The sequence below is a fragment of the Patiria miniata genome, unplaced genomic scaffold (genome assembly GCF_015706575.1).
Source record: "Patiria miniata isolate m_02_andy unplaced genomic scaffold, ASM1570657v1 HiC_scaffold_4, whole genome shotgun sequence".
NCBI classification, from domain to species: Eukaryota; Metazoa; Echinodermata; class Asteroidea; order Valvatida; family Asterinidae; genus Patiria; species Patiria miniata.
In genome coordinates this window covers 1,871,734-1,896,631 of record NW_024037071.1, presented here as the reverse complement: position 1 = coordinate 1,896,631, position 24,898 = coordinate 1,871,734, and the positions used below count along the sequence as shown (strand labels likewise).

General features: G+C 40.2%; 2 protein-coding genes across 2 annotated transcripts; one reads left to right on the top strand and one right to left on the bottom strand.

Moving 5' to 3' along the window:
• The first annotated feature begins 175 nt into the window (after positions 1 to 175).
• LOC119739854 (pyridoxal phosphate homeostasis protein-like) lies at positions 176 to 7,071 on the top strand. Its single transcript, XM_038214963.1, has 7 exons — positions 176 to 366; positions 1,451 to 1,564; positions 2,145 to 2,256; positions 2,779 to 2,913; positions 3,646 to 3,788; positions 4,515 to 4,613; positions 5,022 to 7,071. Exons 1-7 carry the CDS (start codon positions 253 to 255, stop codon positions 5,208 to 5,210), a joined length of 906 nt encoding a protein of 301 aa, XP_038070891.1. The 5' UTR covers positions 176 to 252; the 3' UTR covers positions 5,211 to 7,071.
• Positions 7,072 to 8,625: 1,554 nt separating this feature from the next.
• LOC119739692 (stress-70 protein, mitochondrial-like) lies at positions 8,626 to 24,884 on the bottom strand. The gene is made up of 14 exons (XM_038214714.1): positions 24,655 to 24,884; positions 22,462 to 22,784; positions 20,940 to 21,138; positions 20,246 to 20,352; positions 19,044 to 19,206; positions 18,314 to 18,406; positions 17,590 to 17,799; positions 16,755 to 16,982; positions 14,632 to 14,736; positions 14,001 to 14,118; positions 13,348 to 13,442; positions 12,901 to 12,993; positions 11,656 to 11,796; positions 8,626 to 10,992 (listed from the first exon to the last, which is right to left on the bottom strand). Exons 1-14 carry the CDS (start codon positions 24,754 to 24,756, stop codon positions 10,852 to 10,854), a joined length of 2,118 nt encoding a protein of 705 aa, XP_038070642.1. The 5' UTR covers positions 24,757 to 24,884; the 3' UTR covers positions 8,626 to 10,851.
• Between the last annotated feature and the right edge of the window lie 14 nt (positions 24,885 to 24,898).

The following is a 24,898-nucleotide window of genomic DNA, read 5'->3' as shown; positions in this document are numbered from 1 at the left end:
TTAAATAATGAATTAAGTTTTTTTCCCTTTTTCGAAGTGTTCTGGAAATATGAAAAAATAGTGGACGTCCAGTAGGGCGCCACCAGAAGGTCGATACATCGAAAAGGGGGCGTGTTTTTTTTTCAGCATAAATAAACAAAAGACACCGAAGAGGACTTGAAGCTAGTCTATGTTTGGAACAGCCATCAGCCGTCGGGTACAAAATACCCGACGTACGTGCATTTAAAACGCTGCACGAACTGTGTGTGAACAATGCAGCGGGTTTTCAACGCAGTGATGGCTACCGAATCTGAGTTTGGACAGATAGGCAGGGCGTTGCAAGTCGTCCTGCAGCGAACAGAGGCGGCCTGGCAGTCTAGAAACGAGGTGAGACGAAGTAGTTTGAAGTTTGCGAGATGATTTGGGAAGCAGTTGATGAGTTGTCGGGAATCTGCTCCCCAAATTTTAGGTGGAAAATTTTGGGTCGAAGTTCATGCATGATGGAAAAGTACTGAGACATTGTGCGTGCCAATGCACGTACTTTATGCGTTCATTGTGTACGTTATTCAAGGCTAGGCAATGCGGAAGTGTTTGCGCTCAGTCATCAGCTGTTCTGTTAGACGTGTAGTTGATGATATGGTTCCAAAAAGTGGGCTTGCACTAGTTGCAGGCCTGGATTTTAACCGGTTTAGGACGAAATTTACATATTGCAGGGCTAAGACAGAGGAAAGAAATTGGGAGAAATTTTAATTCAGTATTGCCACTATTTTTCCACCAATAAATTAAACTGCCAATCATTCAACTTCAACTTCAAGTGCACCTTTTTGGAACTTGGGCAAATGTATCGTCAGACCTCCTAATAATATGGTCCTATTTCAGTGCACTTGCATTCAATTTGCACCGGACAGCGCGTGAGCGTTGCAAGCCTCACTTGGCCGATTATGGTGACTCAAACTTCAAAGATATTCATAATTTCGGACTTGGTAACATTTTTTGTTTTGAGAACATGTTTTGTTAAAAATATTAATACTGATTTACCCAAGCTTCAAGAACACATTTGCACATTTTGATTTTTTTAGCTAATGATACTTTTGTTTGTCTTAATTATAATGCAAAAAAGGAAAAAATAGTGCTTCCCTAATTTAAAGAGAAAACCCTACACCACTTGGATGATTTTAAACAAATTAAAAACTTTGATTTTCCTTCATCCCAACTCAAAAAGTGAATAACATAATGTTTTTGGAAGGAATAGTGCATCCTGACGCAACTTTTTTTCATCGTTATCTCAGTAAAGGTCTGTCATTGCAAAAACGTTGAAAAAGACATGAATCTGGGACTGAAAAACATTTGCAATTTTGTTAGGAAATACTTCAAAATACAATCATCGCAGAGAATGCACAAGTACTACTCCTGTGTCATCAATATTCATGGTTGAAATGGTTCTTTCTTTGTTCCCCGACTTTCGCGGCAGAATGTGTCCAGAGAATCACCCAACCTGAGACTAGTGGCTGTTACCAAGACTAAACCAAAGGAGATGGTCCTAGAAGCCTACAAACATGGACAGAAAAACTTTGGAGAGAATTATGTAGGTGTACAACTCGGACAGTTTTGTAATTACAGACTTCTTTTTAGACTTTGAAAATACTTTTTTTAAACTTTAAAAAGTCTGTTGTCAGTGATGTATTAAATTTTAACTTTTTCAAAATTCGAAAATTCTCCCGATGGTTTTTGGAGGATGTTGGAGGATTGATGATGAATGGTGTTTGAGAAACATGATGATTTTGGAGGATTGCGGATGAATGGTGTTGAAGCACATGAGGATTTTGGAGGATTGAGGATGAATTGTGTTTGAAGAAGAGGAGGATTTTGGAGGATTGAGGATGAATGCATTTTGAGAGGCAGGACTGTCTGATGATTTTGAAGGATTGAGGCGCTGGGTATCCTTCATTTGAACTTAAGTGCAAAATGTTGAAAATGGAGGATGGTTCCTAGCAAAAAGGGCTTGGGGTTAGCTTGAAGTTTTTTTTATTTTGAGTACTTAAAACCTTGTTTATACAGAATCTGTTCTTATACCTCTGATATGTAAATTTATAATATTCGTGCTGTGCATATGTTGTTCTTGTTTGATTGACAATGTGTTTTTCATTCACATATTGAAAACCTAGGTACAAGAACTAGTGGAGAAATCTAATGACGAGGAGCTGTTGAAGGCCTGCAATGAAATAAGGTGGCACTTCATCGGTCATCTGCAGACCAACAAAGTGAAAAAGGTCCTCGGTGAGTCCATCATATGATTTCTGATTAAATGCAATAACCAATCTAATCCAGCGTAATTTTTTTTAACCAGTTCGCGTCGGAGGACGTGATAACATGCACTGGCTGTTTTTATACACAGGCACGGATTAAAACATCAAGATTGCCTCGACTCGCCTCTGGGTGACGTCTAAACACGCTAATCCCTCGTGCCTTTTGTACACAAACCAAGTGTGTGGATCTTGTATTGGCCGTTGTGCATGGCCTATTGTGCACACCCTGGTGTATTGAAACGTGAGGTTTCGGCAAGAAATATCGTACAAATACTGTTGAAATTACTCTTGCGAATCAGTGTTTGTTGCGTTTGGCTGTATATCAGAAGTTGGCTGGAAAATTTTGCCTTTTGTGAAAATCGAAATTTTTGGCAAAAATAATCCCGGCACGAAGTGGTTAAAAATCCTGAATTGGCTACAACAAGAGTTTATTTGCAGCCGGTAGAAATATTAATTTTTTTTTACGTATTGAATGAATTTCTTCCTTTTGTAGAGTCGCCGAACCTGTACATGGTGGAAACTGTGGACTCGCTGAAGCTAGCCAACGAGCTGAACAAGACTTGGCAGAAGCTGGCCAAAGGTCGCAGGCTAAAGGTCATGGTGCAGATCAACACGAGTGGAGAAGAACGTGAGTGTAATCACTAAACTCAACCCTAACAATCCCCATCCAGTCAAACTCCAACACCAGGGTTTGTTGGAATCTGTTGGAGTGAGTACTGCACTAGTAAACTGATTATGCTTTACATGGGCTTAGGCATACCATCAAAATTTAAATTGAATTAAAGCAAATAGTAAGTAATAAGTACAACTTGAAATGTTGATCAAGGCAATACAAATAAAAATGCCTTGATGCATTTATTTAAAAGCAAGCTTAACCCTCCTCTGCAAACATACGTTCTGTGCAAAGTTGTCCTTTCAGTCAAAATCAATCCAGTGACTGTAACAGTTACGATCTCCCAGCCTACATAAAGCAGGATTGACTGGCTGTGACTGTTTAAGTAACTTGATACAGCTATGCTTTGACTGTAGGTGATTGATAAGCCATCTGTGCCTACCACTTGCCTGCTTTTGTCTGTTGACTGAATTTGACTAGTCACAGTGTTTGCTTGAAATATGATCTGACTGTTGGTGACTAGCCTGTGTAAAAGGCATGGCAGGGGAAGAGGATTGATTTTCTGACTGTCTGTGACTGATCAAACAAAAGGAGGGTTAAAGTTGAATATAATGATACTTACAGTTGAATATAATTATACTTACCGGTCTTCTCCTGGTTGTGTTTGCGGTGTCTGTCCTATTGGAATGGCTGAGATACCCAAAGCTTGTCTAATCTTACGGAGTGCACATTTTTCTTTTCCTGCAGAAAAGCACGGCGTTTCACCGTCAGAATGCTGCGATCTCTACGACCACGTGAGGCAGAATTGTAGCGCCCTGGATGTTGTGGGTATCATGACGATCGGCGCCTTCGATCACGACCTGAGCAAGGGACCCAATCCTGATTTCCAGGTGAGAGAAGTGATCAAATCGACCCAAGTTTTCTCACCAATGAATATTAATTGCCAAATTAAAGGACACTTGCAAAACTAGTTGAAGAATGCCGAGCTATTAATCTCAACATTTTCAATAGTAACTGTCTGTATTAAATAGACAGTCAAAAAGCTTTTCTTTTATATAACAAGATGGTCAAGTACCCTGAACTTTGCTAATGCTGTTTTGATACAAATTCCGTAGGTTACTTTTGGGTAAAATGCCAATGATCCTATATGCTTTTAAAACAACATGCAGAGGTAAAAAAAAATTATCCATTAGGCCAAAAAAAATAATAAGTCGGTCTCTGGTCAGCGCGCGCGTCGATTTTAATCATGCGCGTCGATCTTTTTTTTTTCCAAAATGTTCCGCGGTAGCTCCAACAGCGCCCTCTATTTCCGCACCTCAATTTTTTTTTACCAAAGAGCACCAAGGAATGGGAAATTGCACCAAGGCAAATGATCGAAAGCACCAAGGCATATTATGGAGGACACCAATGTACATGAGGACACCAAAAAAGCAAAATAGTACCCACCTTGTATGTACAATCAAAGCTTGAAGAAGAAAAAAAAAAAGCCAAAAAAAAAAAAAAAAGCCGCGTGGCCGCGTCAATTCCGGAACTTTGGTCTGACCAGAGACCGAATATTTTTTTTTTTGGCCTTAAAACGATAACTAACTGGTTGCACCTTTTCCCACTTACTCTAGACCCTCATCCAGTGCAGGGAAGCAATCTGCAGTAAGTTTGGCCTGGCCAAGGAGGCCATTGAGCTCAGCATGGGAATGTCCAATGACTTTGAACATGCGGTAAGTTTCTTAGCGTGTAGAAAAGTCTTTAAAAGTCTACGGAAATATAGACCACTAATTTTACGTAAAGTGGTAAAACCTATTCTTGAGAAAATGGCATTTAAAATTTTGCAGTTGTGTTAACGAATGCACAGTCAACTCGTAAAATGGGATGAAATAGATTTTAAAGATGTTTGGCAGGACAACAACAAAATGAAAAAGGTAGCACAGTGCTTACAGATTAAGGTTCAGCTGAAAACAAAAATACCGACCTCCCCTTCAAATTTTTCTTCCACTGTACTGCAAAATATCCGACTTTAACCTGATTTCATGACGACAGGTCACACATGTCTGTGAAGCACATTTCTATTGCTATGTTGTAACAAGAATTAAAATCTCCCCTTCCCCCCCCCCAAAAAAACCCACCAGATTGAAGTCGGGAGCACCAACATCCGGGTCGGCAGCACGATATTCGGAGCTCGAAACTACAAACCCAAAGTGGAGGTGGCCCAACAAGATCCCGTGGAGAAGGCATCGAAAGAGCAGGCGCCCTCCGAGCGGCACGGGGAAAGCAGTCACCAAGATCACATCAGCGGTATGGCCAATCTTGCCCTATAACAGTTCAATGATATGTACTGGATGTGAAAGTGGAAGTTACCTGTCCAGATGTTGGAGTAGTTTTTTTTTACTGCCGTTACGTTTGTCAGGTGATAGGTGGCCCCTCCCTTTTTGTATCGAAGGGCCCAGTTATAACATGGGAAATGGTGGTCGACATGATTGGCGGTCAGTTATAAGGATGTTGCCTTCCACGACAGTGGAACCTTATACGTGGACACTAACCCCAACTCCCTAGCATGATTTTACTAGTACCCATCCTGGCAAATTCCAACACCATATTGGAAACCGCGCGCACATATTTCTGACTTTGATTCTGGAGGTGTGCCAAACCAGTGTTAAAGACTGTCAGTTTAGGGGTGCTGTACCCATCCTGACAGATTCCAACAAAACATGCCGCTGGGGTTTGGTGGGTCGAGTTCTGTTATGGTTAAGGAGCATACCTGCTGTTGAGATGAGACACAAACCTCCCAAATCTTGAAATCTGTGGTCCGTCTTGAAGTAATGTAGAATGCAATCATGCTAACTTTGTTCTGAATGTGCACAAAGCTATGTATAGTGTTTTCGCGTAAGCGTCAGGCATCGTCGGCAATGCGTTATATTATCTTTTCCAGTGGTCTCACCCAACTCTCTCTTTCTTAACGTTGAGGGGGTACTTGTGCACTGAGCCCATACACCAAAGAAGTTTGAACTCTTAGGGGATCCAAAGTTGTGTACGGAGCCCGTATACCAAAGAGGTTTGAATTTTTCGGGGATCCGAAGTTGTAAAAGAAAATTGGTAAAAAGTTAATCTGAGCAGTTTACTCTTGTTCATTTCTCCCAAGCAACTACGCAATATCACTGTGCTGTAGCAGAATGGCTTTAGTTTGATTTAAAAACCCAACTTTTTAAAATCACATTCAAGCTCACCAAACCGTCACAGTCTTTAATTGTATAAAGTTTTCTGTTCTGCATTTTCTGTTAAAGAACTCATAAAATACTGACATTTAAAGAATTATATTGAATTAATTAATAAGCTTGTGGTAAAACTTTAAAAAATTTATATTATATTGAAAAATTTGTACTGTCACCAAAAATGAAGGTAATTTGTCCAATTAAAATTGGACAAGTTTCAACCGAGAATGCCCAGGGAGTTTAAGTTACAGTAAAACTGTAGTCCAAAATTAAAAAAAAAAAAGGCTTGCATTAAGTAATATACCAAAGGTGTTCTGACAAGTCTATTTTTTTTTTTTTGTGATTAAAAAGTGTTTTGGAATTTCTCGTTTATTATGAAATATGGTATCCATACAATTGAAGCTATTGTAAATTGGAAGCAGGCTATTGAAAAACTAAAACTGTTGCAATTTCAGCTCAGTAGATATACCTTTTAAGAAAACTGTAAAAATTCTTCCTTTTTTTCGACGCAAAGCATAGGTTTCGTTTGAAAGTGCGATGATTCAATGATTTCACAGGATTGCTTACGATCAAGTGGGCTATTTGAAGTAGTTTCATTTTTGAACGTTTGCAAATGGTGTCCAATACCTTGCAATTTTGATTCAAATTATTAACCCTAACCCCTTGGGTATATTTACTAGAAAGTATCCTGAATCCGCCAAAATCCATAAATTTTGCCATGAGAAAAATATTTTGGTGGTTCAGCGTTTTTGTGCACATGTGTAAATATGTTTTTGGGTATCCATTTGACGCCACGTTTGCGAAAACACGCCCCTGATTAACTGTGAATTCTAACCTCAGTATGGAACAGATTATTATGGGTTGTTGCTTTTAAACAGTACAAAATGGGACAGTTTTCATGACTGCTGATACCTCAATACCATGTACCAAAGTCTTGACAACAAACCAAAAAGTAGAATAATTGTGAATTCTAACCTCTGTATGGAACAAATTGTTATGGTCAATCTGTTTTTAACAGGAACAAATATGGACAGTTTTCATGACTGCTCATACCTCAATTCAAGGAACTTTATGATAATGTACATTTGCTTTTGCTGTGATTTTCAGAAATTGATGAGTTTGGGGGTTAGGATTTTACAGCAAATAATGTTACGCTGACCTGTTTAAAGTTTTGTGTTCGTAGATGCTGGAAAACCTAGAAAAAAAATGCTGTTCATAAGTCTGGTTCCCTGACCCTACTTCAGACGAAACAGTGCAATATATAGACGTCCGGGAATTGTAAGGTCATGGAACCAGTCTAGCTGGCTTGCACCCGTTCATGGATGTGTAACCGATTGCAAACAAAACGTGGACTAAATACTAAAGTAAGTAAATTGGGGGCAGTATTTGGAAAAAAGTCGGTTTTTTTCCCCAACGATGGTTGATGGACCATTGTTGGAAATTGATACAAAAATTCCACTTGGCACACCAGGTGCCATGATTTCACAGGATGCTTGAGACTATCATTCACTGACAATTGAGCAAGGTATTTCATAATAATTTAGGTTTTTTTTTTTTTTTTTAATGTTTGCAAATGTTGTATATTATCTCTAGGTCTTGACAGCAAACCAAAAAGTAAACTAGAGGCCAAAGCAAAAAGTAAGTTAATGGAGAATTTCAACCTCAGTATGGGACAGAGTATTACAATCAGTCTGTTTTAAACAGTAAAAACATGGACGTTTTCATTACTTAGGTCTGTCTGCTTGTAATATTTGTAAATATGTTTGCAAGTGTAAAAATATTTCTAAAAAAATAAAATATGTATATTAATAACAAGAGTGGAAAATTAAAATGGAATGAAGTTACGACAAGAGTGTAATAAATTGTATTCCTTTATTGTGTTGTATATGAGTAAAACATGAACAGGCAGTATTGAGCCAGTAAGTTTGCAGGGTGCGCACTGGAAAAAAAGGCCAAGTATAAAATACATTGTTTCTGTAAATCTGTTTTTCCCTCCTCAAATGGCAGATCGATTCTTTTTATTTACTCAACTCGTTTGTGTCCAATACCAAAAGAGCCATCACCCTTTCTACCAGAATTTGAACGTGCATACATACACATTGCAACAAATTTGCTGGAAACAAATATAAAACAAAAGATATTGCAAAAATGTGATTAAGAAAAGGCAGACGGGAAACAGGAAGTGGGCAGAGAAGAGAAACGGGTTAATTTTTTATATCTGGCCTAATGGAAAGAATGTTGCAACCTGACGCCACTTTTTTCTTCATATATAATCTCAATAAAGGTCAGTCATTGCAAAAATGTTGAAAAGACATGAATCTGGGAATAAGAAACGTGTACAATTTTGTTAGGAAATACTCTGATTTTTTTTCCTGACTCTCCATAGACTTTGTACACAACCGCTGAAGTGGCGTCCGGATGCTACATTCTTTACGGCTGAACCATGAAACTTTCTGGCTAGTGCAAAATTGTTTCTTACGGGAATTTGTAAAAATGTATCATGTGCACACGCAGATACAGCGGGAACTGTTTTCCAAAATGCATTTTATTTATTGTCATTTCCTCCCATCCCTTTTACGGGTACAATACTGTACACTAAAAATATTTAGCACCCCCCCCCCCCAAAGGAAATATCAAATAGAATACATTGACAAGTTATTGAAAATGTATCATAAACAAGCAAAACAAAAATTGAGAACTGCTTACCGGATTTGCATCAACAAATCTCGTGTTAACGAAAACGTGAAGTCTCAAATGCTTTAAATTAAATTGTTACCGATTGTTATACATAAATTTGCATCAGAAATTGTATAACATCATACATGATCATAAATCATAACAAAAGAATTGTGTATTTTTAAAATCAGATACGAAACTGTACATGTACGGTTAACTGCGAGAGAAGAGAGGAAGAGACCTCTTTTTTAGTTGTAAGAAAATGGTTCTGCTAGACAATGTCTTCCGAAGACAATCTTAGCCCTATTATTGAAGCATTGCGTGTTAACAACTGGTCTCCCCACTTTCATACCATTCAAAAAGAGATCTTTTTCTGTTGGCGTTTCTCAAAAACTTCATTTCAATTTGATCTATACAGATAATTATTTATACTGAAAAATCATTTCACGGCAGAAACAAATGATTCTTGAACATACTTAGCTTGAGTGGGTAAGGTCCCTACGCTATGGACAAGTTTTCTTACAAAGAGCGCGACTACACAAAATGATACCAGTAGCATTAAATGATGGTGGGTAGAGTGGAACGGAACGGGATGGAATCAAGAATGAGATGCCAAGTACTAGACAAGTAGATTACAAGTACAATCACAAGTCGCATCAAAAGTGAGGTCACACGTAATAGGATTAACACCAACTCCCTACTGTCTTTTACCAAGTACTGGACCAAGTCCACCAAAAATCCATCAACCACACCGCTTCCAATGCATGCTTTGCTTTAGGCCTGCAGGCCCAAGTCCATCATACTCCATCAAAAACAAACCAAGCCTGCAGGACCAAGTCCCCCAAAATGGGGGATGGGTTTGATGGAGTTGGGGAGGTAAGGGTTAACGGCAAAGAAATACCTTCCTTAACCCCAACCCCTTCAGTGATTTACTAGGAACCTTCCTCACTCTTGCAAAATCCAACACCATATATTAATTCAACACTTAAACTGTTGGACTCTGATTATGGTGGTATACCTGACTCCATGTAAAGCATAATCAGTTTACTAGTGCAGTACTCACTCCAACAGATTCCAACAAAACATGCGGCTGGATTTTGAAGGGTTGGGGGTGGTTAGGGTTAAAGTTCAACTGAACAACATGTGACTTACATGCGTACATGTAAAAATTGGATCCGTGCAGGTTGTTGAACACCAGCCTTCACTGCAATTTTCACCACCAGGTAAAGTTTAATGTATTCTACAGACGGGCCTGCGTACAGCCTCAACTAGAAAGCACTCAGAGAGCGCAAACCTCGTATAAATGGTGGAAAAATCCTTAAAAAACATCCTGGATCCAGACCCAGAATCGGATCACTTCCAAAGTTTAATCAATTTGTACTTGTAGCAAGGACCACCCCAAAAAATGTTTTCATGCAAATCCGTCCATAACTTTTTGAGTTATCTTGAAAACAGACAAACCAACTAACCGAATCCGATGAAAACAAAACCTCCTTGGCAGAGGTAATAAGTGTCAGCCCCACAGAGATGTATGCATTTCCACATTCCCTTTTAGTGCATCAGTACTGATTCTGATACAGGATAGAAAAAGTGACAATGGCTGGAGTATTAAAAAAATTGAACGAATAAAAGACACTACATCATATTGCCACAAGACAAAGTAAGAGTAGGCTACATCAAATAAAGAGAACCCAAAACCAGGTACTTGGGTACCAACGCTCAAGTGCCTTGTGGGTCCCCTTCGCAAGTACTCGGTCTCGCATTCAGAAGTCAACCTACTGTGACACAAATTCACATAACTCAGAATTCAAACCCGACGCGCTGACTTAAACTGTACAACTTCCACTGCAGTTCATCAATGAATTCGGTTCTAAAAAAAGTTCTAAGCAGGGATCGATGATGACACAATATAGACACAATTACACCCGCAATGTTATTCTAAGACTGCGCAAACACCGTTTTTTTTCTCTCCAAAAGTCAAGTATTAAAAAGGTCTGCTGTATTTATATGTTTCTCCCCTTTGCTGGAACGATGCTATAAATTAGTTATTTCCCACGATGGATTACTGACTATTCTAGTTCTCCTTCTTCTGTTCTGTTGTCTCTTCGCTGGTGCTGCTGCTGTCGCTGCTACTGCTGCTGTCGCTGCTACTGCTACTGTCGCTGCTGCTGTCGCCGCCGCTACCTCCACTGCTTTGGTCTCTTTCTGATGCCATCTGAAAAATTGATGAGAGGAAAAATTGCGTAAGTCTTAGTGCTCATGTTCCTTCAAGAGTTTGTAGTTTTCACAAGGGACTGGCTAAAAGACAGCAGAGATAAGAGCCAACATACAGAAAAGGTAAAATGTAAAGGTATCCCATGGCCATTACTAGCCGTAGGAGCAGTGGGATGTTAGAGGTCCACTGTGTCTGGGGCGCGGCATATGAGTGGCGGGGCCCAGTCCTCTCCTCTCGCCGTCTCACCTTCCCTGAACGAATCAGGTACCCATTTTACTGTTGGGTCGTCAGAGAGAGTTTTCCCGTTTTTGGTCCGAATGGGATTCGAACCACCAACCTTCCACTCCGTGGCTCCACGCTCTAACCGCTCGACTACGAGGCCCCTCTAGACAGAAAAGGTCTCCGTGAACGAAATGATGTCTTGTAACATATTTTTGGTAAAGGTTCGTCTGACCCCATAAACCCTGCTTTCTTTGTTCGTGCATGGCCCATTATAAAGGATTATGTATGTCAGTTTTTTTTAAAAACTCATATGGTACAAGGTGACGTCCAAAGTGGTTACGGTGTTTGACACATGTACGATGGTACGTGGATTCGAACCCTGCCAGGAACATGGGGTTTGTGCCCTTGGGCAAGACACTTAACTAGACTCAAGACACCGACCTTCTTGTAAGCCATCTCAAAGAGCTTGAGGGACGACTGTTGCAAGGTGGATGCGGCTTGCTTGATATTCTCTGCTGTCTCCGTATCCTTCTTGGTAAGAATCTCCCTCACTTTGGCAATCTCCTCCTTCAGTTTATCGCACTGTGGAGAAAAAAATGACTTGCTTTGTAAGTTTAACCCATAACTCCAAGTAATGCCCCTAACAGCTTTACCTGTAGCACTTTCAAATTCTAGGACATGAAAGCTCAATTAATGAGCTTTCTGACGGTACAAGAATCATTCAAATCACTCATGTACTTTTCAAGTTTTGCATTTAAGTTCTGTCCACGGATCATAAAAAAGTTAAGTGCAGCAAAACGAAAACAATTCACATGCATCCCAATGAGAATTGTTTTTGTTTTGCTGAAGGAATGCTTACTTTTTTTGTGATCCGTGGACAGAACTTTAAACGGTGTTTGTGTTCAAAATTCCATAACTTGAAAAGTACACAAGTAATTTGAATGATTCTTGTACTAAAAGAAAGCTTAATGACTGGGCTTTCATATCCTAGATATTGAAAGTGCTACAGGCAAAACTTCATTCAAAACTTGGTTCTGCCATTTGGGTGTCGTGGTTTTTTTTACTCACCCTGAAATTGTTTTTCTGAAAAGCTGCGAGAGTTTGGGATTTCCACTTTAAAACTAAAATAATTCTGCTAAAATAATATTCTAGTGCATTGTAACTTTCTCAGTTGCTCCTCTATTATGTTGAGAACTTTGGCCAAAGCTTTTTCAACCCAACGTAGGAAAGGGTCCATACATTCACAAGGAAAAAGGTTGTGAGCGTATCACATTTTTCAATGTCATTTTCACAGGATTCCTGCGCTTTTAGGCAAATAAAATTCCATGAATTTTTCACGACCATTCCATGACCAAATTATGAAAATCCATGACAAAGTTCATCAAAACGCAGATCAAAATGGTAAAACATGTAAAAACTGCTGAATACAAAGGCGGCAAAAAATTTGAAATCAAAAGCTGGTATCAGATAAACTTGTTGCATTTTGTACGGTATAAATCCTAAATAATTAATATACAAAAGTTTCAAATTTAAAATAAATTGGTCCTCACAAAATTCCGTGACTTTTGTCATGTTGTTTTCAAATTTGCATGACTTTCCCTGACCTGGAAATTGAAAATAAAATTCAGTGACTTTTCCAGGTTTTTTCCAGGCAGCGGGAGCCCTGTTTTGAGACTTTTTTGTTACCTCATCTGCTGGCAGCTGATCTTTGAATTCTTCCATCTTGCTCTCGGTGTCATGTACAATGTTCTCGGCTTGGTTGATGGCCTCCACACTCTCCTGAGTAGGGAGAAAAATAATGACAGAATGATAAATCAGGCTTTCCAGCACTTGATGAAAACAAAATTCCCTGAGTTTTCCCCTGATATTTCCATGAGAAACATTTTCACTGTAACAAGGTTGGGGGGGGGGGGGGAGAGTCGAGAGGTGGTTGCAGCAAAGCATTTAAGATACAGATTAATACACAGGCAACTTGTTGGCAAGCGAGGGCCTCCTTTCTCCCCTTACAGCCATCCTTTCCTCACCATATGCAACACAGTGGTAGCCTGTGCATAAAATATTTTAAGCTATTTCCTGATTTTTTTATGTTTCCCAAATTCCTGACTGGAAAAGTCAGGGCAACTGTCTACTTGCCTTCTTCTTGCGATCCTCCTCGGCATACTTCTCGGCGTTCTGCACCATGTTCTCGATTTCGTCTTTGCTGAGACCGCCAGATGATTGGATAACAACTACAGGCAAACGGAAAACAGGTCTTGATTATACTACCAAATTTGGCAAATGCTGAAAGAGACATCATGTCCACATAACCACGGTTAACCTCTTCAGAAACAGTGGCCAACACAATGCCTCCTCAACGGCCAAAATGATTAAGAGCACCAATTTGGAAGGACCACTGGATACTCTCTAACATTGTGCATGTAAGTAAACAGATAGATTAAGTAAAGTATTCTTTATATTATGTATGACAAGGCTTCACCTCGCCCGCTACAGGACTTTTGATTGACTTGTGATTGACTAGTGACAGACTTGTGATTGACTTGTGATTGACTTGTGATTGACTTGTGATTGACTTGTGATTGACTTGTGATTGACTTGTGACGGACTTGTGATTGACTTGTGATTGGCTTGTGATTGACTTGTGACTGACTTGTGATTTGACTTGTGGCTGACTCGGGAAGTAATTACAACTGGACTTGACTTCGAACTGGAGGTATGAATGCACATATCAGGTCGTGCCACCGCGGTCATAAACACCCTAGCTTCGCTAACAACAGTAACCCTCTTACTCTGTTGCTCTTTTCCCGTTCCCTTGTCCCTGGCGGAAACGTTGACGATGCCGTTGGCGTCGATGTCAAAGGTCACCTCAACCTGCGGCACACCCCGTGGAGCTGGGGGAATTCCAACCTGCCAATGAACAAAAGGATATAACACAACATGATGTGACACCTGTTGATTATAATTTATAAACACATTTTAATAAGTGACCTAGAAATGTAGCCACTGCAGACTCCATGCACAAGAAAGAGAGAAAAAAGTTTGGGGGAAAAAAGAGCAAGTTAGGCAGACTCTTGCATACATTGCTTCTGTGTAGTACACCTGGCACTCTCACAAACATGAACTGTTTAATCACATTCAGAAAAAGACAAGTCGTGCATAACCTGAACCATATGCCGTGAACTAATGCATTGAGCTTTTAAGAACGGTCATGAAGTGCACATACAGTTGACGTCACACCCTCATTCTGTAAACCTCTGAGTCAACATCCAAGAGACTGGTATGCTTGAGATCGATATGCAGAACAAGTCATGTCTATTTATTTATATGACAAAAAATTGAATGCCTATTCAGATTAGAATAAATTACTTAAAGAATAAAAACATGGTCATTAACATGGGTGTTTATGACCATGTCACTTACAAGTTGAAACTGTCCCAGGACCTTGTTGTCGACTGCCATTTCACGCTCTCCCTGGCACACTTTGATCTCGACCTGCGTCTGACCATCGGCAGCTGTGGAGAACACCTACAAGCACCCAGGCAGGGTCAAATGTGAAAGGTCAGAGGTGAGGGGTCAAAGGAATGAATGCATTACTTTTTCCGATAGGAAAGTACCGGGTGAAAGCAAATGCTCGGTGAAGCACTTATTGAAAATTTCAGTATTGTAGTACTCGTACAATTTTTTGGTACTCGTCCTTATATTCATGAGAATGTACTCGTACTCTCAAGAAAAAAATTACCCGTCCTCATACTCGTACTCGTAGTCATGACAACGTACTCGTTTTTAAAAATGTTTTTTAGAAGTACATGCAGGAAGAAAACTAATATTCTACTGTTTGGGAGGCTTCTCCATTTGTTTCATGCCAAAGTTGATAGCGAAAACCCCGGGAGAACACGTGTACCCACTGAAATCTTCTCCTACTCGTGGAAAGTACTCGTACTTGTGCTCGTACTCATGGAAGTACTGGTACTCATACTCATGGAAGTACTTGTACTCGTACTCATGGAAATACTTGCACTCGTACTCATGGAAGTACTGGTACTCATACTCATGGAAGTACTTGTACTCGTACTCATGGAAATACTTGTACTCGTACTCATGGAAGTACTTGTACTCGTACTCATGGAAATACTTGTACTCGTACTCATGGAAGTACTTGTACTTGTACTCGTGGAAATACTTGTACTCATACTCATGGAAGTACTGGTACTCGTACTCATGGAAGTACTTGTACTCGTACTCGTGGAAATACTTGTACTCATACTCATGGAAGTACTTGTACTCATACTCATGGAAGTACTTGTACTCGTACTCATGGAAGTACTTGTACTCGTACTCATGGAAATACTTGTACTCGTACTCATGGAAGTACTGGTACTCATACTCATGGAAGTCCTTGTTCTCGTACTCATGGAAATACTTGTACTCGTACTCATGGAAGTACTGGTACTCATACTCATGGAAGTACTGGTGCTCGTACTCATGGAAATACTTGTACTCGTACTCATGGAAGTACTGGTACTCATACTCATGGAAGTACTTGTACTCGTACTCATGGAAGTACTTGTACTCGTACTCATGGAAGTACTTGTACTCGTACTCATGGAAGTACTTGTACTCGTACTCATGGAAGTACTTGTACTCGTACTCATGGAAATACTTGTACTCGTACTCATGGAAGTACTGGTACTCATACTCATGGAAGTACTTGTACTCGTACTCATGGAAATACTTGTACTCGTACTCATGGAAGTACTGGTACTCATACTCATGGAAGTACTTGTACTCGTACTCATGGAAATACTTGTACTCGTACTCATGGAAGTACTGGTACTCATACTCATGGAAGTACTTGTACTCGTACTCATGGAAGTACTTGTACTCGTACTCATGGAAGTACTGGTACTCATACTCATGGAAGTACTTGTACTCGTACTCATGGAAATACTTGTACTCGTACTCATAAAAAATTGTCCTGTACTTGTACTCGTACTCATGGCAAAGAACTCATACTCATGGATATGTACTCGACCACAACACTAGTATAATTCCCCAAATATGAACTGGTTTTAAGTGGGTTTGGTGTTTCATGTAAGTCAATCAGTTCGTCCCTTTCGTTCCTTCTTCTGTGATTTTGCTGTCATGCTCAGAAACAGTCTTTCCACATTCTCCAACATGTGAAGATTGATGCGGTTGACGAAAAATTAAAGCATCATTGCATGAGCAAAACTTTAACTAACATTCTTTGTTACACATCCAAGTAATTTTCATTCCGTCAAAAGATATAGGAATATTTTGATAAAAGGGCAGCATGGCTCAAATTGAGGCAAAATTAAACACTGTGTGTAAATTTTGAATGAGAAATATCAGCCGTGATAAATTCTCAAAACTTCTTGAAATTGCATTGCTTGTGTACTGTGCAAGGCTGTTTAACATGTGAAAATTATGTTAGCACAATTGTTGAGGATTATCATGAAAATTGTCCCCTGATAAGGCATTGTAGGCCAGAGAATTTCTGAAGTATGTCGTTCTTATCATTATACCTGGCTCTTTTTCGTTGGGATGGTGGTATTCCGGTTGATGAGTTTGGTGAAGACTCCCCCCAGTGTCTCAATGCCCAGGGACAGCGGGGTGACGTCCAGCAGGAGAACGTCTGTCACGTCGCCGGCGAGAACCCCTCCCTGGATGGCCGCTCCCATGGCGACCGCCTCGTCTGGGTTGACCGATTTGCTGGGCGTGCGGCCGAAGAGCTCCTTGACTGTGTCTTGAACCTGTTTCAAAAGAAGATAACAGTAAGAGCTCTCAGTTCGAGACTGGTCCCTGCCTGCTCCTTTATCAAATCCAGAATGGAGGGGGGATGGGAACAAGTCCACTAGCCTTCCGTTACACTTGCAATCACTTCTAGGCTACTACAAATGTACAGGCATGCAACTGGGAATTTAAAAAAAATGAGGAATTTCCAAACCACACCAGACTTTGTACAGGATCTTTCAATTTGTAATGGCATTCATGAGAAGTAAAAAAACGAGGAAATCAGCGGATCCGAGGAAAAGTTGCATGCCTTAATGTAGTATCATTGCTACTACCGGGGGAGTCAGGTTGGCGTAGTTGTACTTTTCTTGTCTTCCACCATTGTGACCCGGATTTGATTCTTGCCTGGGCCAATATGTGCAAACTGGGGTGGTAGGGGTGGGGGGGGGGGTACAAGGAAGACCAAATGCCCCCTCCCCCTGTTGCGCTGCCAGTGACCGCTTGACAATACCATAATGCAGTTGGAAAGTGCCTCTTTGAGGCCAAACTCTTTGTGCTGCATTGCAATCTGAAGCAGCCTATCGACATTTTCTTGTTATATGGAATTGCCTTACTAACGAAGCTTACCCTGGGCATGCGAGTCATCCCTCCGACCAGCAGGACCTCCTTGATCTCGGAGCTGGACACCTCGGCGTCTTGGATGGCCTTCTTGCAGGGCCCGATGGTCCTCTTGATCAGGCTGTCTACGATGGACTCGAACTTGGCACGCGTCAGCTTCATGTTCATGTGCTTGGGGCCCGAGGCATCCATAGTCAGGTAGGGAAGGTTGATGTCCGTCTGGGGTGGGTGGGGGGGGGGGGGGGAGATTAGAGAAAATAAATATTTATGTAGACAAACCCACCATGTCATCAGTCTCCCACAATAGCATTTATATGGTGGTGATGTTTTAATGGGATAACAAAATGATTAGATACCGATTTTATGACAGAAACTTTGCTCAATATAAAGACATATCTGGTGTCAAATATTCTGTGAAATTATTCTGCCTGATATGGTACAGTTCAGAAGAAATGAATCACAGGCAGTTTCAAAATAGAGTACCTGTGGGCACATTTTTTTTATTACACGGATTAGCAACGATACTCAACAAATTTTGCATATGTTTTGTCTGTTTTCTCAAAATGTACAGTAGCCACCACATTAAAACGTCATCATTTTGGCTGTAATGAGCCATCTGCCAGATTTTGAGCAATTTTTTTTGTTTCAAGCGGGAAAAAAAAACATGCGCAGGAAGCAAAGATCCTATGTACCTTTAAATAAAAATACAATGCCTTTTCTTGATTCAGTTTACCTGCAGAGCTGAGGAGAGTTCAATTTTGGCCTTTTCAGCTGCCTCTCGGAGTCGCTGGAGAGCCATGTTGTCCTTTGTCAGATCGATGCCTTGCTGTGGGGTTAGAGGGGGCAGGTTGGAGAGAAAAAAAAACTTGTGAACGTGAAAATTCTCAAAACTCATGAATGTTTTATTTTATCTGCACGTATATAAGTCATATGTCAAAAGTTATCGTTGGGGGCAGCAAACAAAACATAGTAAATCGTGACGTAATAAACAGGACTCCCGATGCAGCGTAGTATAAACAAGTCCCGTTTATTACGTCACGATTTACTATGTTTTGTTTGCTGCCCCCAACGACGACTTTTACACAAATTGCACGTTCAGGTCGAAACAGGACCTGAAAAACAGCTCTCAAAAGTACCTTTTGTACTCATTTCATGACAGACACAATAGTCGTTTTTATTTCATCACACCTTAGGCTACATATACCCGAATAATGACGGAAATGTCTTCGAGCATTCCACAACCTCTTTAAAAATATAGGTGACATCACAAGATATGCCTTCATGCTCAGATAATAAAAAGTCTTTCCTCATTTTGTACTGAAGTACAGACAATATGGCTCAGGGAAAGTTTTTTTTACATCATAGCATCAACAATTCCTCACCATTTTGAGAAGGTAAGAGACGACCCAAGATGGAACACACTAACTTGCGGACAAGATCAATGGATACAAGAATGCACTTACCTCTCTCTTGAATTCTGCAACCAAGTATTTCAAGAGTTCATTGTCGAAGTCTTCGCCTCCAAGGAATGTGTCGCCATTGGTGGATTTGACTTCAAACACCCCCTTCTGAATCTCCAGGACCGAGATATCGAAGGTCCCGCCGCCGAGATCGTAAACAGCAATGCTGGAAGTGAACGTCATGATGCATGTCAAGAAAGACATAACTGATAAAAAGTGTTCACGCACGTAAATAGCTACCCCATGTTTCCAGGATGTTTATTTTTAAAAAAAAAACACGGATTCCTTTTTTTCTTTCACCGGGGAGTAAACTACCTTATAGAGATGGAATTTAAACAATGCTTTCTGTACTTGAAACTGATATATCAATTCTTCGTCTTCAGTTGAGGCTATTTTGAGGCCCCAGATATTTGCTTGCTATACACAGAGTTAAAGAAGTGTCAATGCCTACCTCCCAAGACAACAGTGTTCCCAGTACTGTTATGAAAACAAAATTCCCCCAGATTTCCCTAATATTTCCCTATTAAAAGAAAAAATATTTCCAAACTTCCAGAATTTTTTTCCATTGAACCCTAACCATCCCAAATCCACCAAAATCCTCTTTGCAAAATGGAGGATTTTGCAGGATTGAGGCTATATCGCCAAAATGTGTGGCTGATTTTGAAGGATGCACTGTGTCAAGGTCTTATCTTTAAGCTCAGCCGTGCATACATTTAGGCTACTCTGACGTCATACGATCAGATATTTACAAAGCACAAAGCTGACCTCACAAGATATGCCTTCATGCTCAGATAAAAAGTCTTTCCTCATTTTGTACTGAAGTACAGACAATATGGCTCAGGGAAAGTTTTTTTACATCATAGCATCGACAACTCCTCACCATACTTGTACAATTTTCAAAATAATTAAACAAACTGTAAGCTGCACCTTTGAATGTGTTATACGCAAACTTTTTTGAGGACTGAGGCTGTATGCAATTTTTACTTGGAGGCAGTTGGAGGATTTTGCAGGATGGAGGTTGCATCCTAGCAAAAATGCCCAGGGATTTTGCTGGAAAGTCAAATTCCCTGAGTTTTCTCCGACTGGAAAAATGGAAACTCATTTTCAAGGTCTTCCCTGATTTCCAGAGTGGTGGGAACCCTGGACAATTATCACCCCTTGTAGTTCAATATTCCTGCTGGCTATCCCTTTCATTCTGTCCTTACATTTTGTCGTCTGTCTTGTCCATCCCGTAGGCCAGTGCAGCAGCAGTAGGCTCGTTGATTACTCTGAGAACGTTGAGACCTGCAATCTGTCCAGCATCTTTTGTGGCCTAGTAGCGAACAAATTTTATCAAAAATTTGAATATATGTTTCACAAAAATACTTGGACCCTACTTTAATCTTACTTCTACATGATACCCCATAACACAAATATTGTTAACCCTCCTGCTATCTTAACAGTCACAGACAGTCAAAATTCATTTCCACTTATACTATACTTTTAACAAAGGCTAGTCACCAGCAGTCAGATCATATGTCAAGCAAGCACTGTGACCACTGTTCGTCACGCAATGCGACCAGTTTTTGCAGCAGCTCAAGATCAGCGCATTCTGGTCTCTGCCTTCACAGGCACCCATTTATACACCTGGGTGGAAAGAGGTGATTGTAGTAAAGTATCTTGCCCAAGAACACAAGCCCCATGTTCCCCGTCCGGATTCGAACCCACGTACCACGGCAATGAATCGAACACCGTAATCACTGGACCACAGCGCTCAACTATGTCAGATTAAAAGGGTTTTACAACATCAAATTTTACCACAGCTGTGGTATTTTGTGGTGCCAAAGCATGTAGTACCATACAACCTCAACAGTAAGGGTAAGGGTGAAATGAGATTTTTATCTTTTTTTCTGCAAGTACCTGTCTCTGTGAATCATTGAAGTAAGCCGGCACTGTCACGACGGCATTTTTAGCTGGCGTGCCGAGATAATTCTCGGCCGTCTCCTTCATCTTGATCAGCACAAAAGCGCCAATCTGACTGGGCGAGTACAATTTACCGTGGGCCTTGACCCACGCGTCGCCGTTACTGGCCTTGACAATGTCAAACGATACCGTCTTACTGAAGAGAAAAGAAAAATCAGAGTGATTAGAATTTGTGGAGTACATGTTGAGTAGTGGACTGTCCTTAACCCTGCTCAAGGTATTTTACTAGGATCTTGCTGAATCCAACAATATCCGACATCTGAAATGTGAAGCGTGCTGAATTCACACAGGATTTGACATTTATCTTAAGATCCTTTGTTCACTTTACTCCAAATGTAGAAATTTTTTAAATCCACCAGAAAAATTGTTGATGTTGTATTGTTTTGGATTCAGCAGGGTTAGGGTTAACCCACCCTACCTAAAAAAAAAAAAAAAATCCAGATTAGCAGTTGTCATTAGACCCCAGCATCGGTAACTTTACATACAGCTCATTGTTTAAATTTTAAGAACCAAGAATGTATCATTCAGTTGATACAAGAATGAACTTTGGCAGATTTGGGAACAAATATAATGTTCTGAACTTTGCTTTAAAAGTTACGATGAACAATAACCATGCAAAAATTGAATCAATGAAAACGGCCATAACATTAAGTCATACTGAAACCTCATAATTTAACAACATTGAGAAATTTTTGCTGTATCATGTCATGTTGAGGAGACCGGGCTCAATTTCACGGCACTGCTAAGCATAAACATTTGCTTAGCACAAAAGAAGTCTGGCTTAGTAAAAGCACGTTATCAGCCAAAACTCCATGTGATTTTCATGCTAAAGCCAAAAAAAAAAGTCTCCGGTTTCTGGTATGCGCGCGCGTCGCCGTAGCCATGCGCGTCGGCAAAATGAAAAAGTTTTTTTTCAATGAAAGATGATTTCTCAAAACCGCCAAACTCACTGATTTGACTGGAATTCTGCGGCTGCACAATTTTAACGTGTTTTTAGGTGGGGTTATGGTCGAGAATAAGCTTTATGTGGCATCTCTGGACTCCCAATCCCATATAGGCCTATTTGTACTAAGTTTAGTCAGGCACCATTTGCAGTCATCAGCCGACATTTGAAGCAAAAAAATCAGGTAAAAAAAAAAACAAGCCGCGTCGCCGCACCACTTTTTGGGCAAGCTCCATACCAGAAACCAGAGACTTTTTTTTTGGCCTAAGCAAACAACAATACTAATCACGACCAATATACATCACGTGGAGTTTTGGCTGGTAACCTGCTTTTATAAGCCAGACTTTTTTTGTGCTAAGCAAATTTTGTGCTTAGCAGCGTCGTGAAATTGGCCCCAGGCCGTCTGTTTTCACTGTTGAATTGCGACTGAGTGAAAGTCTTCACATTTCAATTGCTGTTCAATATTGTAGGCAGACTACTAGTAGCATGCGACCTACTCTGCCTCATTCTACTTACATATCTTTCTGTGTTTCCGCATCGTCGAATCTCCTGCCAATCAGTCTCTTTGTGGCGTAAAATGTGTTCTTGGAATTTGTGACTGCCTGGCGCTTGGCGGGCATCCCCACTAGTCGCTCGCCCTCTGGTGTGAACGCGACGACTGACGGCGTCGTTCTTGCACCCTCAGCGTTTTCCAGAACCTTGGCCGCTTTGCCCTCCATGACAGCCACGCAGGAGTTTGTCGTTCCGAGATCTATGCCGATGACGTTGCCTTTGACAGTGTCGGAGGCATAGAACCGCCTCGGCTGTGTGCTGTCTGTGTTTACAATGCTCCATGCTCCCTGGAAAAGAAACATTGCCAAAACTTGGTATTAATTATCTTTAAAAATTCACTCCTGAAATTGTCTTTTTTGTGTTGCTTCCAGTCTCATTTTCTTTAAACCGAGTCCAGAAAGCTGAATGGTAGTCCAATGACATAACAAAAGAGCACTGGTCTGTTGCCACCGCCAATTTGAGTGGAGGACACGAACGAGACAATTGCAAAACTGTTTCTATCTATCTAGTAAGTTTGAGTAGGCCTACAGTTGTCTTGTTTCAATTTTTTTTTAGAATAATGAATGGATGCTTTCTTAAATTCTTTCGAAAGAATTTAGAATATTCCTTGGTTTGTGTACAAAGTCTGTGGAGAGTTAATTGCATTTTCTAAGTATTTTTTTAACAAAATTGAAAATGTTTCTCAGTCCCAGATTCATGTCATTTTAAAAAAATTTACAATGAAAATTTTCTTGACTTCATCTCCATGGCATAGACTTTGTACACAATGGCGGAAGTGGTGTCAGGTTGCAACATTTTTTCCGGAAATGTTTTTCAGTCCCATATTCATGTCTTCTCATCATGTTTGGCATGTTTGCAATGACTGATCATTCAGTATGAAGAAAAAAGTGGCGTCAGTTTGCAACATTCTTTCCAGAAAAAAAATGAAATCTATGTCAATGTTGTGCCCATTCTTGAAAATCACGCAATCTTAAGAATGTGCGCGCATTCTTAAGAATGAGCGCCCATTCTTAAGAACGAGCACGCGTTCTTAAGAATGAGCGCTCATTCTTAAGATTGGGTGGGAATATCACGTGCACAATTTATGAATTTTGCCCAATCTTAACAAACATTGCACGACATAATTATGTTAAATGAAATGTATAGCGGTTAAAAGGGAAACAATTTATATAAAGAGGAAAGAAAATGTTCTATGCTTCTGTACTCGTATAACTACGATAATTTGAATCAAATTAAACCTGTTATTATTGCTTTTTTCTGCCCACTATGGGAAGTTTTGTAATAACGGAGGACTGGGAACTAGTCTGGGAAGTGCTTTGTTTAGGCTAGACAAGTTACAAGTCCCTGTATGTATCATATGCATGCCACGAAAAAAAAACGATGTCCAGAAGCTGCCAAAATTGCTCTTTTGACTAGATAGAATCCAGCTCTGCGACGTAATGGTGGGGTGTGAACAATAAATTGGTGGCAATTTAAATGGGAAATAGCATTAGCACTATGGGATGTCGCAGTATTCATTCTCATTCTTCACATTCTTCATTCTTACGTTCCCTCCCCCCCCCCCCCCCCCCCCGCTTTTATTATCCCAAAAATCAGAATTCTTTCCACTAGTTATTATGTCTCTTATTTTTTCCCGGTCCCCCCCCCCCCCATATCAATACGCCTATACTTATCATATCCACTCTATTTTTCAGCGCCTTGCGTTGCAACAGTATAATTATTGAGTTGAGAATCAGTGAACGAGGATGCAGCTAGACTTGCCAAGCGCAGCCGGTGCTCGGCATCGACAAGACCGTTATCTTGTCGCGCATTCTTAAGAATGTGCGCTCAATCTGGAAGAGTTATTTTTTGCGAAGATTGTGCAAGGATCCAGTTGCACATTCTTAAGAATGTGCATGCACATTCTTAAGAATGCGTGATTTTCAAGAATGGGCACAACATCAATAAAAAGAAGGAATGATTTAATTTTAAAACACACAAGACAAAAAAAAAAAACAATTTTAAAAAGTAAATAGGCCTAGGGGCCTAAACAAAAATTATCTAAAAATCTTAGATTTGATCTTTCGAAACTTTCTATTTTAGTTTTACCACAACTTCACAAGTACAAAAATTTGTCCACGTTGTCCGAAAACTGGGCACGTCTTCTCCATTACTTACCGTTCTCGAAAAATTGGAAAAATGTCTTTGCTGAGTAAACGAACGGAGGCAAGGGCCGCTGCGTAAGCAGCCCGATGTTATTCTATTGACTGATGACAACATTTTGATACTTATTGTAGATTTACGGAGACTCAAATTGTGGTGAAATTTGTTACAAAATTTACAGGTCGACCACACGTGCAAATTTTAAATGCGTGAGCGCATGATGTAAGTTTTACAATAAATTGCTCATGCGTCATAACCT

What these genes read in the sequence shown, in the direction of transcription:
- LOC119739854 (XM_038214963.1), top strand. Translation starts at nt 253, where the DNA reads ATGCAGCGGGTTTTCAACGCAGTGATGGCTACCGAATCTGAGTTTGGA. An exon ending in AAAACTTTGGAGAGAATTAT is followed by an intron (nt 1,565 to 2,144) that starts GTAGGTGTACAA and finishes TTGAAAACCTAG; the next exon opens with GTACAAGAACTAGTGGAGAA. An exon ending in GACCCAATCCTGATTTCCAG is followed by an intron (nt 3,789 to 4,514) that starts GTGAGAGAAGTG and finishes CACTTACTCTAG; the next exon opens with ACCCTCATCCAGTGCAGGGA.
- LOC119739692 (XM_038214714.1), bottom strand. Translation starts at nt 24,756, where the DNA reads ATGTTGTCATCAGTCAATAGAATAACATCGGGCTGCTTACGCAGCGGC. An exon ending in TTTCCAATTTTTCGAGAACG is followed by an intron (nt 22,785 to 24,654) that starts GTAAGTAATGGA and finishes TTTCTTTTCCAG; the next exon opens with GGAGCATGGAGCATTGTAAA. An exon ending in GACAAGACAGACGACAAAAT is followed by an intron (nt 19,207 to 20,245) that starts GTAAGGACAGAA and finishes GTTCACTTCCAG; the next exon opens with CATTGCTGTTTACGATCTCG.